The sequence below is a fragment of the Canis aureus genome, chromosome 3, assembly GCF_053574225.1.
Source record: "Canis aureus isolate CA01 chromosome 3, VMU_Caureus_v.1.0, whole genome shotgun sequence".
NCBI lineage: Eukaryota > Metazoa > Chordata > Mammalia > Carnivora > Canidae > Canis > Canis aureus.
In genome coordinates this window covers 46,596,917-46,610,693 of record NC_135613.1, presented here as the reverse complement: position 1 = coordinate 46,610,693, position 13,777 = coordinate 46,596,917, and the positions used below count along the sequence as shown (strand labels likewise).

Here is a 13,777-nt window from a genome sequence, read left to right as displayed (position 1 = left end):
GTCAGCACACTTTGGTGTAGGGCCTTCTGACTGGGAGCCCGCCATGGGGAGGGGAAGAGGAGGAACCGTGGTGGCTTGTGATTCAGTCCTAAACTCCTGCTCCGAATGGAAGAGCTGCTGCCCACTGTCCCTTTCCTCCCCCTTTATATCCATTTTATATCTTTTCCCCAGACTATCCAAACCCACACATATCTGAGGCCCCTGAGGAGGCTGTCACCCTCTGGGGGCCAGGCTGTGGGACAGAAACCAAGATCCAGTGAGATCCAAAGAGAGACTTTAAAAGCCCCTGGCTGGATCCCAGAAGGAACATGACTGAGGGTTGGAGTGGCCCTGGCAAGTGTGCTGGTCCAGTTCTCAGCTCTCTCTCTAGCTACCTTAAAACAACAATCAAAAACAAAAACAAAACAAAAACAAAACAAAAAAAACAATCAGTCCTTCTGGAGACCCCACAAGGGGAGGGGCCAGTTTTGATGGTTCTGCTGTGTCTGGAGCAATTTGTAAGTTTCCAGCACACCACAGGCTATGACAACCCCAAGGAGCCACACATGAGCTCCCTCACAGTCAGGCCCAGAGGACCCCAGCAGCAGAGGACTCCAGGCAAAGGCCCGTCAAGGACAAAGAGTCCTGCTCACTGTTACAGCTCTTCCAGGACCAACCACCATGCTGGTCCACTCCCAGAAAGGTCGGAGGGAACACCCCAAACCATTTCCTCCTCTCTTCAAAACTATCAAGAACCTCTTCAGGGTATGAAGGATGTTTCTCTTCTTGTGGGGGGAAAGTCACAATGAAAAGACAAGTTCCCCAGAAGAGGTGCCTGCTGCGGCAGTGCCCCCACCCCTGCCCCAGGCACAAGGACAAGGAAGAGGACGGCCCAGGCGCACCTTTGCAGTGTCGGTGCAGGACGTCCAGGGCTGCGATGAGGAACTCGTGCGCATCCTGCTGCTCGTACCCCGCCAGGTGCCGCGCGTGAGTCCACACCAGGTGCAGCAACTTGTACGGGATATGGGGGGAGCGGTGCCCCGAGTAAAACTGCTCAGACGTGGAGAGGAAGGAAAAGGGGGAAGATGTCAAGAAAGAGTACACATCACACGTGACAACAAACATGTAACAGCAGCCAAGAATTTCCTGCAGCTGCTCTAATGGAAAAGGATTCCATTTTATATCCTTGTTTCCATTTTGTTGTTGTTTGCAAAATATATTTTTATGTGGACTCACTGGTCTTTCTGAATCTATCATTTTGTCCCTTTCCATTGTTGGTTTTCTACCAATAGGTCCAAACGATGAATCAGGAGTGCCCAATGCGTAAACAAGGCAGGTGGCTGCTGAGTGAGTGCAAGATACTTCAGGCCAGATCTGCTGGCTCCTCTGCTGGACCCCTAAAGTACACCTGGGCACTCTCAGCAACTAACAGGGCACATACCAGCCCCATTCTGTTGCCGAAACAGCCAAGGGACTTCAGGTCAGAGACCCTTTCCAGTGCTTGGGTGCAGAAGAGAATCCAAACCCAGGACACCGGAGCTCAACCTGCACCCTATCCTGCCACATGGGGACAGGTACGGCCTGAGAGCAGCCTAGGATCTAAACAGAACAGACCCTCATGCTCAGGGTAGAGAGCCACAAAGCCAGAGATGGCCACAAAGCCAGAGGTGTTCTGCTGAAGCACACTCAGGCCTGGCAAGAGAAGGGCCACTCACCATGAGAACAAAGGATGGCAGACCATGAGGGAAGGGTAAAAGGACCATAGCATTTACGGACAAATGTCTTCCCCTGGCAGGGCCCCTTCGAAAAGGCTCTTTCTTATCCTCCAAGTTAGCACCATGCTTCTAAGTGATGCCAACAGACCCTAACGATTCCCTTTGGAAAAAATGTTCCCGGGATGCCTGTGTAGCCCAGTGGTTGAGCATCTGCCTTTGGCTCAGGTCGTGATCCCAGGGTCCTGGGATCGAGTCCCCTTATCAGGCTCCCCATGGGGAGCCTGCTTCTCGCTCTGCCTATGTCTCTGCCTCTCTCTCTGTGTCTCTCACGAATAAATAAGATCTTAGAAAAAAAAGTTCCATAATAAACGCACGTATTAAGTATTCACTGTATATAAAATGTCAGAAACCTGCCTTCATTAGGTTAATCTTTTTTCTTTTTTTTTTTTTTTTAAAGGAAAAACACAAGTGGTTACAGAAGCCATACACTGCCAAGGTCAAGAGCGCTCACCTCCTGAAAAAGTGACGACATCTCACAGACCAGACATGAGCTGGGGCTCTGCATCTCACACCGGTGCCTGTCGGAGAGGAAGAAATCTCGCAGAAGTGGCGTGTGGGTGAGAGCCTGGACGATGCAGTTCATGAAGCACGTGTTTCCAAGGTTGATCAGTCCCCGCAGACCTGGCCGGGAGGCAGACAGGAGAGTGGGGCTGACAGGCTCTGCACCACAAGGACCACTGAGGCCCGATGGCACTGCTGTGCCTCTACATTTATTCACTCATTCAAGAGGTAAGAGGAAATGTCTTTTTCTAATTTTTAGGCCTTTTCTAGTAACTGTCCTGAGGAATGTTTACCATCATCCTTCCGCTCACCTCAGCCACTAAGTTTTGATAGAATGACCCACAGATAGAGCAACAGGTCAGAAAGGAGCTGCTCTAACAAAACCTATTAAAAAGCTTCTAAAACATATTCTTGAAGTGTTAGAAAACCCAGAGAACCCTCTCACACACACATTTCTCTCCCTAAAAGTCATGTACACAGCGTCAACCTGACCATAATGAGTCTTTTTACAGGACAGACTGTCAGGGCTGTTTCCATCACTATGGGGCCCCCCTCAACCTCACTGCAGCACCACCTCCCAAGAACAGGTGTTCCAGAAGTAGTGGGGGGAAAAGGGGGTGAAGACAACTAATGTACAAGGGGTTAGAGAGAACTGCACTATGCAATCCTCCTGTTCACATCTACGTTGGAATAGCCAGCCGTGCTGGCAGTGACAACAGACCACCACGCCCAGCACTGCCACCCACCTACCTATGGTGCAGTTGGAGGTGATCTTTCGCCTTTTCGGGTTGTGTTTCAGCAGTTCAAGCTCTCGTTTGGTTGGCTCCCAAGTTGAAAACTTCTCCCCAACACCTAAACACATGGAAGACAGTCCAGGTGCCATGAGCTCAATACTCATCAGGCGTGTTTGTAAGTAAAAGTGATGGTGACAGACCACTTATCAACTTGTATTTCAAAGATGGGCATCCACAACATGAGGTCTTTCTAGAACCATATTATATTACAACAGACTAAAAAAGAACACTTAAAAGGAGTTTTAGAAAAATGTGTGGTGAATGATTTTTCCCCTGAGAAAGAAGGAAATGCCTCCCATCGACGCTACTGTAATGCTAATGCCAAGATGGTTTTTGTTTTTTCTTTTGCAAAGCCTATAATCCTTGAGTAGACAGAGGAGAAGCGGGGCACCCCGAGGTGATGTACCCTCCCAGAAAGAGTGAAAGCAACAAGGAGAAAACACTGGCTGAAACACCGTCTGAAAATGCATCATGTTGGACAGCTGTCCCCACAAGAGACTTAAAACACAGATAATGGTGCAGATGCTAATTAAGTGTCCCAATACCTACTTGTTTCCCACGACTTGTTTCCCATATTTCTGCAAAATTCAATGAACTTTAAAAGACATAATATCTCATTGACACATGGGAACTATAGAATGATTTAGAAGAGCTCTGATTTATTCTGGGCCATGCATTTCTTAGTTCTTGTAGGGTAAATGTTCTTCCCAAAGAAATAATATATTCAGACTCAGTTGCAATGTTACTAAATTATTGAGGGAGAAAAGAATAGGAAGTTGTTCTCCAGAAAAGATTTGTTACATACAAACAAATCTGATCACAGAGAGCACCTGTTTGTATTGTTTCATTCTCGGAAAATGGTGTTTTTTCAAAAGCAGAGCAATTAAGCCCAAAAAGTGTAAAAGAGATACTGGGTTCTCTTTGTAAACAGTGACAGTTCTGCTAATTGACAGATGCTCACCAGTCAAGCGGGGTAAACTACACCTCTTACTGTTGTAACCCATGAGCATCTGCTGGAAATGAAAACTAAAAAAAATCAAGGAAACAAGAAACAAAGAAATGAATAGGGAAAACATATGTCTGAGGTTTGTGTGTACCCTGACTACATATCCAAGGAAGAAAGTGTGAGGTCAAGGAAGTGACAGCAACTGAGAACCGCATGCTGGTACCACAGCTACTAGGAGAAAACAGAAAACGTATGTATTGGTCTCCACCCCTGGTTCCTGGCACAGGGTTCTTAAAACCCTTATACTCTCTAAGTGATAAGAGAGCAGAAGCATCTTTTATTCTAATGAGGTGACTCTTGGTGGGTTCCTGGAGAGGGGCTGGTCGCCAGAAAGACCACCAGCCATGAGAAGCTTGGATTTCCAGCTGCCTCCCCGGGGCCCCTGCAGAAGGAGCCTGCACACCTGTCTGGCGAGTCACTTCACCTGCTTTTCCTGGATCCTCAGCTGGTGCCTACAGGAGGAAGTAAGCAGCTGTGGGGGTTCTTCCCACTAAATCAGGACCCACCCTGCAAAAACCCAGCTGCTGTCCTATCTCCCTATACTGACTTTTTCCCTAGATACTGATCTTTCTCTTGATCAGCTCTGCCCTGGACAGACATGAGAGAATGCAGGATTAAGAGACAAATCAGGCACATAAATCTAGGCAAAACCAAACCTTGCATTTTCCAAGCTTTCCGCTGTTCCTCTTTGGCAATGATTTCTATATCTTTGTCATATATGTAGTCCTGACACAAAAAGCAGTAGATGCCTCCATACATAAGTTCTATGGCTGAAAAGAGAAAGGAGGAGAGAGAGCAAATTTAATTAAAAATGTAAAGGCAACATTTAAGGTTACAAATGAAACATCTAAGTGTTTTACACATCTTACTGTTTCCACTGTTTCCCTACTCTCAAATCATAGAACCCCTTTTTATGAAAGGATTCATCCCTCCCACTTCAGACCTTTATCCTAAGCAGGTACAGTACATGTAGTTTCCTTGGAAGCTCAGGACTTACAAGTCTGAGGAATCTGAGTGAGAATGAGAGCCATCGCGCGTCCACATTTTACAAAAGAATTAATCCTCAAGTATGAGGACTCTATTTTCTGAAAGAGTGGTATTTAAAACAAGGGAAGGGATGCGTGGGAGGCTCAGCCAGTTAAGCGTCTGCCTTCAGCTCAGCCCCGCCCCCTCAACACGTGCTCCTGTTCTCGCAAATAAATAAATAAAATTCAAAAAAACAAAAAGGGAAAACTTTCATCGTGTATGATCAGTTCATAAGGACTCTTAGCCACCTGACATACATAACCGTGTTCTATTATATCTAGAACTGATACGATTACGAAAAGGAATGCAGATGCTGTTTGCTTTAAGGACAGTGGTAAAATGTTCCCTAACCAGATAATCTTGACTTCTTGACCCACAGAGTTGGCTCCTGCCCACCTGTGAGTGGGTTTTGTGCACTTTCTTGTCTGCATCATCTATAAAACCTGCTCTTAGTTACTTCATTATAAAGTAAGATAAAGTCCTTTAATGTAAGCACCTGGAAGAAAGGCATCTCAATTGAACAATTAAAAAGAATTTTTTCTGGCTTAGATTCACCAAGCCACAGAAGCTGTCTGAGAAGCAACGCAGCACGAAGAGCACAGATGTAGAAAACTGGTCTGCCTCCTAGTTCTGCCACTTACTAGTCACGCACCACTTCTTTGAGTCTCAGCTTCCCCTTTGGCATAATGGTAACAGTAACAGCACTGACACCTCACAGGTTTGTGTGATAATTTTACAACTTTACAGTACACCTCGTACATGGGAATGTCTTCATAAATCACAACTTTTTATTCCATGTCTTCTGTCACCATGACGCAGATCAGTAATATTGTGGTGGATCTTTAAAGTCCTCTAGAACAGATGTATTAAAGCTCAATTTAAGAATCCCATGCCCGAAACAAACAATCCAATCATGAAATGGGCAAAAGACATGAACAGAAATCTCACAGAGGAAGACATAGACATGGCGAACAAGCATATGAGAAAATGCTCCGCATCACTGGCCATCAGGGAGATACAAATCAAAACCACAATGAGATACCACCTCACACCAGTGAGAAAGGGGAAATTAACAAGACAGGAAACAACAAATGTTGGAGAGGATGTGGAGAAAGGGGAACCCTCTTGCACTGTTGGTGGGAATGGGAACTGGTGCAGCCACTCTGGAAAACTGTGTGCACGTTCCTCAAAGAGTTAAAAATAGATCTGTCCTATGACCCAGCAACTGCATTGCTGAGGATTTCCCCAAAGATACAGATGCAGTGAAACGCCGGACACCTGCACCCCGATGTTTCTAGCAGCAATGTCCACAATAGCCAAACTGTGGAAGGAGCCTCGGTGTCCATGGAAAGATGAGTGGATAAAGAAGATGTGGTTTATGTATACAATGGAATATTCCTCAGCCATTAGAAACAACAAATACCCACCATTTGCTTCAACGTGGATGGAACTGGTGGGTATTAGGCTGAGTGAAATAAGTCAATCAGAAAAGGGCAAACATTCTATGGTCTCATTCATTTAGGGAATATAAAAAATAGTAAAGGGAATAAGGGGGAAAGGAGAGAAAATGAGTGGGAAATATCAGAGAAGGTCATGAGAGACTCCTAATTCTGGGAAACAAAGAAGGGGTGGTGGAAAGGGAGGTGGGCAGGGGGTAGGGGTGACTGGGTGATGGGCACTGAGAGGGGCACTTGATGGGATGAGCACTAGGTGTTATGCTATATGTTGGCAAACTGAACTCAAAAAAAAAAAAAAAATCCCATGCCTATCCCACCCTTGCCCCTAACCCAAAACTGACAAAATTCCTACAAATTCTTTGAAAGTCTCCAACAAAGCTGTTGCATGGAGCTTGGCAGCCCTTTAGCACTGCGTATTCCTTAAATGGGATAGTTCCTGGCACAGGGATACCAAAGCCAGAGGCAGACTACAGCGAGGATGACAGAAATTTTCAGGAAAGCAAAGGCAGTCAATAAAAAATATGCCAAGCAAGCCCCTCATTGAGCTCTGTGCTCAGCAGGGATTCTGCTTGAGATTCTCTCCCTCGGCCCCTCCCCCCCCCCCAAGTAAATAAGTAAATCTTAAAAAAAATATATGCCAAGCATACAGTCAACCACAGCACAATTACCAGCCCGGGGAAGGCATATAAATATTTCAATGTGTGTTCAAGTCTTCCTAGACAAGCTCTTCTTCAAGGCACCTTTCCAAACTCAACACCTAACTATGTAAAATTAGTGAAGTCTACTGGAGTGCCAAGATCATCCAATGGAAGAAGTACCACCTGCTCAAGAAACAGTGGTGGGATGACCAGAAGTTCAACAAACAAAAGATGAAGCTCACCCCTACATCATATACAAAAATGAAGAAGGGATCAGCAACCTCAATAAAGCACTAAGGGTACAAAACCATTAGAAGAAAACCTAGGGGTTAAGTCTTCATGACCTCGGATTTGGCAGTGGACTCACAATTTGACACCAAAAACATTAACAACTGAAACATGAACAACTAAAGAAAAAAACTGATAAATTGGGCTTGATCAAAACTAGACTTTGTGCCTTCAAGGACATTATTAAGAAAGTGAAAGACAACCCACAAAATGGGAGAAAATATCTGCAAAGCGTATATCTAGTCAGGGTTCACTACCCAGGAGACAGAAATCTCCAAGAGATGTGTGTTTGTGTGTGTGTATATATATCATAAAGCACAACAAAAAGACAACCCAACCCAATTAAAAACATGAACAAGTGACTTGCATAGACATTTCTCCAAAGAAGATATACCAAGGACCAAGAAGCACATGAAAAAAACATTTAACATCACTGGTCATTGAGAAAATGCATATCAAAGCCACACTAAGATACCACTTCACACTCATCATAATGGCCAGAGTTACTAAAAAAGAAAGTAAGTGTTGGCCAGGATGTGGAGAAACTGCTGGCAGGAACAAAGAATAGTGCCGCCACCGTAGACAACTCTGGTGGCCCCACAAAAACTCGACACACACTTACCATATGAGCACCCTGCTATTTCACTCTGAGGTATATATCTAAATGAGATGGAAACTTATGTCCACACAGAAACTCACACGACTGTTTATGCAGCATTACTCAGAAGAGCCAAAAGGTGGGAACAACCAAAATGTCCATTAATGGATGAAAAGATGAATAAAATATGGAAGATGTACACAATGCGATATTACCTCAACATACACAGCAATGAATTATTGATACATGCTATAGCATGGATGAACCCCGAAAACATGCTGAGAGAAAGAAGCTAGACACAAAGGGTCATCCTCTGTATAATTCCTTTTACAAAATATTCAGAACAGGCAAGTTCAGGGAGACAAAGAGCAGATCAGCAATTGCCGGGGGTTGGAGGGATTGGAGGTCGGGGGGTGGGGGGTGGGGACACACCTGGAAGTGGGCTATTCTTCTGAGATGATGAAAAAGTTCTGAAGTGGAAAGATGCTGATTGCACAATGTGGTGAGAGAGTGAATGCCACTGAAGTGTACGCTTTAAACTTTGTATGTTATGTGAATTTCACCTCAATATAAAATTTAAAAACCCAAAGCAACACATACAATCAAGGTAGTTCCCCTGGAAAATTCTTTTGTAGTGAAGATGCACCACATGCACCACGTGAGGTCCTTTCCCTTCGGTCACAGGGTAATCTCGAGAATGGAGGGGGAAACACTACCAATTCCTAAGTGAGCTGGTTTCCCCACACCCACCAGCGCATGGTCTTTTGGGAGCAGCTACAATACCTCTTCAAAGACACATGGAACAAAGCTAAAGGCATTACTTTCACACTTTTGTGTCTCATAGTGGCAAAATCTAAGTACCTTGTGACTCAACATAAAAAAACCTGTAAGCAGCCAGAAAGTATGAAATCAAACAGCTCCAAGTTTGTCGCCCTACTCATTGCAACAGGCCCCACAGTGAACTAGAATTCCAACATCCAGTTTAGGACACCAACCAGTCCAGGTGGAAGTATACCAGCAAATTGGAGTGGCCATCCCAAATGAGAGGAAGCCCTTTTTCCTGACGTATGTTTTTATCACATTGGATTAAGGCAACTACTTTTAGGAAAGGACAGACCAAGAAGTAGAATGTTTGAGGAGACTGCTATAGGGCCAACTTATCCCATGCCATACTTGACAGGCCATACCTGTCCTTCCACATGATCTTCAACAATGACCTTATTGCTATCAATACTCTATTTTTAAATGCATTATCCACAATATTCAGACAAGATTCAGTTTAGGCCTCTCGCTCTAATCCAACAAAAAAGTAGACACCTGTTAAGAGTTTCCCTACTAATCCACTTCAGGTCCCACTATTATACTACGGAATATCCCTGGAAGGTGGAAGAACCTGAACACAAGGAAATCAAGGCGCCTTAGTCCCCCTACCACTGCTCAATTACTCTGCCCTTGGACGTCCTGCAAAATACCCTTATAAAATGACAACCAAAATATGGACAGCCTAGAAGTTGCTCTAGAGATAAGCAGGTGGGAGCAGCAGTGAGATGCACAGGGGAGAGGACAGGCAGGTGCTCTTGGCTAGTCGGGAACCAAACCACCAGGTGGGAGTCAGGGCTGCCAGGATTATGTTCTCCTCTAGCACTTCTACACTTCAGCCTCTCTCTCTTGTGCCCGTTGCCCTCCACTCCTCCCCTCCCAGACACAGAAAACTCCTAGCCTGGATGAACACATACACGAGCAATCTTCAATAAATTCACAGACTCTAACAGTGAAGGACTAGATCTTTCTCCCATCTCAAGGTTTTGTTTCTGAAAACAAACCTAAAATGCATGCACTCTACCAAAAGTAGTGGCAGAGTTTATCAATCAGGTTAATAAAATGAATAAATTTCTAAAGTCATTTTTATAGATGACTCTGGGTAACAATAAAATTCTTCAGATAGCTTTTTAAGTGCAAATATATTTCCAATGTTCCATAACTCTTTAGCCCACAGAATCACAGCCCAGGCGTAACAGCAGAGCAGCCTAAATGGGTCTAAAACTCAGGGCAGGAATACTCTTCATTTACACTGTAAATGCAAGTGTCTACATTAGGTAAATACTGCACACTTTTATCACATCCACACTGTCCTGAGCAGTGTCTTTTTCGTCTGATTGGTCAATGTAAGAAGAGATCCCTCATTTCTCCATGGGACATAATTCATGAAAGCATTACTGGCAACCACGAGCTCTCTCCCCAAAAAACCCCTCATTCCAGGAGCCTTCTTAACAGCACTTGCTGTATGTTCTCCGTTATGAATGCAGTAGTCCGCCATAGAGGACTTAGTACATTCCATCCCTACTATTTAAGATTTTATTTATTTATTCATTCATGAGAGACACACAGAGAGAGGCAGAGACATAGGCAGAGGGAGAAGCAGGCTCCATGCAGGAAGCATGATGCAGAACTCAATACCAGGACCCAGGGACCACCACCTGAGGCTCAATGACTGAGCCACCAGGTTGTCCCCCATCCCTACTATTTAAAAAGGCTCTAAAAAGATCTTTAACTGGGGGGACACCTGGGTGGCTCAGCTGTTGAGCACTTGCCTTCAGCCCAGGGCGTGATCCTGGGGTCCCAGGATCAAGTCCCACATTGGGCTCCCCGTGTGGAGCCTGCTTCTCTCTCTGTCTCTCTGCCTACGTCTCTGCCTCTCTCTCGGTGTCCCTCATGAATAAATAAATAAAATCTTATTTAAAAAAAAAAAAAAAAGATCTTTAACTGGAACTGCAGAGCCCCCATGAAGTAAGAGGTTCTTTGGGCTGGACTTTTTCAAAGTGATTTTCTCAAGGAGTGCCTAAAAACCTCACCATCACTTAAAACATCATTATGAAGGAGAGAGAAACACCTAATGAGCACAATTAGAAAATAAAGCCAGGGATAAAACTTTGCTTTATGTAACTTCCAGAACGTGTGACAGTCTGAACTGGTAAGTATAAGAGATATAAATTCATCATAATGCCACAGTGTCATGAACTGTTAGCCTTTCCATGACTGTGTTGTGGAGAGGAGTGAAAATCCATAAAAAGTAAAAAACCCCCAGCTGGCTGCCATCTGTGCTGACCTCAATAACCCAGCACTTCATCTAAGATCTTTCTTTGTGGGGTTTTGCCTAATCTAACCTAATTAGGCTTTTCAGAGAGAAAGAGGACTCCGACACTGCATTAAAAAACAAGGTTTCAAAGAACACTGAAACAGTGAGCTGCTTTAAATTATCATTTCCAGTTGCACACAATATTCACATCAACCCCAGTGCCTCCAGGCAAAAGCTGGGTGCATGGTCCTTCTGTGCCCTGTGTAGTCCTCCGACCCTGGACTCTCACAAGGGCCTCAGACGGGCCCCTGGGGGAGGGCGGCCCCACACCCTAAAGCCGTGTCCCAGAGCGCCTTACCCAGGTTGTGCCGCTTGGACTTCGCATGTTCATGAATATGTTTCTTTGTGAAGCAGCCAAAGAAGACACAGTGCAGGCAGGAGTGGAGCCTGTTCAGGTGAACACCACAAACGTGACAGACGCATGACTTGGCCTGAAAGGGAGTGAAGAGAATTAAAAACCTTACGTTCTCAGAGAGAGAAAGTGGTCAAGCAAAATGATCACAAACGACAAGGGAACCGGAGGAAAGGAAATCACAGGGTATCTTCGTTAATCCTTTCAACTGCTCCAAAAGGTACTTTAGCTCCAAACTAGCTCCGTGTTAAGAAAGTTCAACCCACCGTCTCAATTCACAAAACCCATCAGCTGCTCAGGTGTTTACCACATGAGGCTTTAGGGACCATCAGTCTCTGCGTTCTCTTCCTGCCACTGTCTCGGCTCCTGTCCCCATTTCAGACCAGCAACTCATAGCCTAGCCACCCTTACTGTGGACCTCACTATATATTTGATATTCCAGGTCACAAGACCACAGCAAACTTAGAAGCACTCCATCAACCAACAGAGAGGGACATGAGTCAAAATGATACAGAAGAACAAGAAAAAGAAAGTGTTGCCAAGAATTAGACCACAGAAACCTAAAATTTTAATCTCAGCAATTGTGAGCAGTGATAATTCTTATACACCCAAACCACTCAGAACACCACTGTTTTCTAGCACAATATGACCTCTACGCTGTAGTAACTGTAAACTCCCTGCAGATCATCAAACTGAATTTCCAACCTCTGAGATGACACCACAGTATAAGATTTTCTTCTGTTGCGATGGATGGGCAGGAAGCAAGGAGATGAAGGAGAAGATAAACAGGGTATGGAGAAGGAAGGTTAAAACAGAAGGACTGCCCCCACAAATATTCCACACCACACACCGAATGTACTCTAGACTCTGGTGCCAGAGGCTTTCAGATGATTTGCGTCATTCAATGCTCACAATCACCCCCTGGGGAAGATTTTAGGCTCTTCTGACATCTGCAGAAAGTTAGTGTACATGCTCATGACCATTGTGGGGAGTGAGGTGTGTGTGACACAGAATGTGGCCTAGGATGTGCCTAACCCTAGGAATCCCTCAGCTTGGAGACAGCCCCGCCTAAGCTTCACTCTGCACTCCCACGATCAAGGGCCAAGCCCAGGGCTGACAGGCTGTGCATTCACCTAGAATGGAGGGCACAGACAGAGGAGAGGCTCTGGGGACTAGTCTCAAACCTAATTTACATAAAACACGAATCACCATTTTCACCTAGAGGGTAACTGCCTTAAGGGAAGCCATCTGGGGACACTGGCCACTTCATCAGCCTCCAGGAGATGCAGAACTGGTGCAGATGGGCTGGACAGGGACGGTACATGGACCTATGCTCCTTAAAGACAGGAGCCATGTGGCCAAAATCCCAAATCACAGGACAAATCAGACATGTTCCTCTCTCTCACCCTTGCCCTCCTACTCATGTGCTCGTGTGCTCTCTCTCAAATAAATCAATCTTTAAAACAAAAATAGGGCAGCCTGGGTGGCTGGAGATTCTGGAAGGTTTAGCACCGCCTTCAGCCCATGGTGTGATCCTGGAGACCCGGGATCGAGTCCCTCGTCGGGCTCCGGGCATGGAGCCTGATTCTCCTTCTGCCTGTGCCTGTGCTTCTCTCTCTGTGTCTCTCATGAATAAATAAAATCTTAAAAAAAATAAAAATAAAAACAAAACAAAAATTTAAAAAATATTTTTAAATTTATTTTAAAAAATAAAATGCCATAGTAGTATAGTTGTATAATCCATTCTTCCAGTGATAAAGAAATTGAGTAACCATAATTGCTTTCAGAATACAGGGGACATTTTAAATTACACATACAGTTATATTAGATGTGAACGAGTGATACCTTCAGGTATCATGGAAAATTTCCCTGTAGCTCAAAATACTGTAAGCAACAGAACAAGATTCTGAGATTATAATCACAAGCTAAAGTCCATTTACTACTCACTACAAATACAGATATAAAGAATGGGAAAGATTAAGAGATGTCCTTTATTTTCATCACCCAGGATATTTAAAAGGCATTACAGTGATCAAAAAAATTTCTCTATGAACTTAAAACAGTAAATCCAAATCTATTTATATAATAAAAAATTCAAGAGCAGCGTTACCTTGAAAATATTAGCTCATCTGGATAATTACACATCTGTAACACTAAGTTTTCCCTTAAAACACACAAAAATTTTAAAAAGCGATGTATTTACTTTAGAGATAGAGAGTGCATGCGA

General features: G+C 44.4%; 1 protein-coding gene across 6 annotated transcripts in view; it reads right to left on the bottom strand.

Annotated features, from left to right (window-relative positions):
- USP22 (ubiquitin specific peptidase 22) overlaps positions 1-13,777 on the bottom strand; it is a 93,816-nt gene that overhangs the window by 62,458 nt on the left and 17,581 nt on the right. For all 6 annotated transcript variants that reach the window (XM_077892302.1, XM_077892301.1, XM_077892298.1 and 3 more), the window contains exons 2-6: positions 11,497-11,629; positions 4,712-4,825; positions 3,006-3,107; positions 2,206-2,375; positions 882-1,029 (exon numbers count right to left, since the gene is read on the bottom strand). In XM_077892302.1, the coding sequence (XP_077748428.1) occupies positions 882-1,029; positions 2,206-2,375; positions 3,006-3,107; positions 4,712-4,825; positions 11,497-11,629 (667 nt within the window). The remainder of the gene's footprint in view (positions 1-881; positions 1,030-2,205; positions 2,376-3,005; positions 3,108-4,711; positions 4,826-11,496; positions 11,630-13,777) is intronic.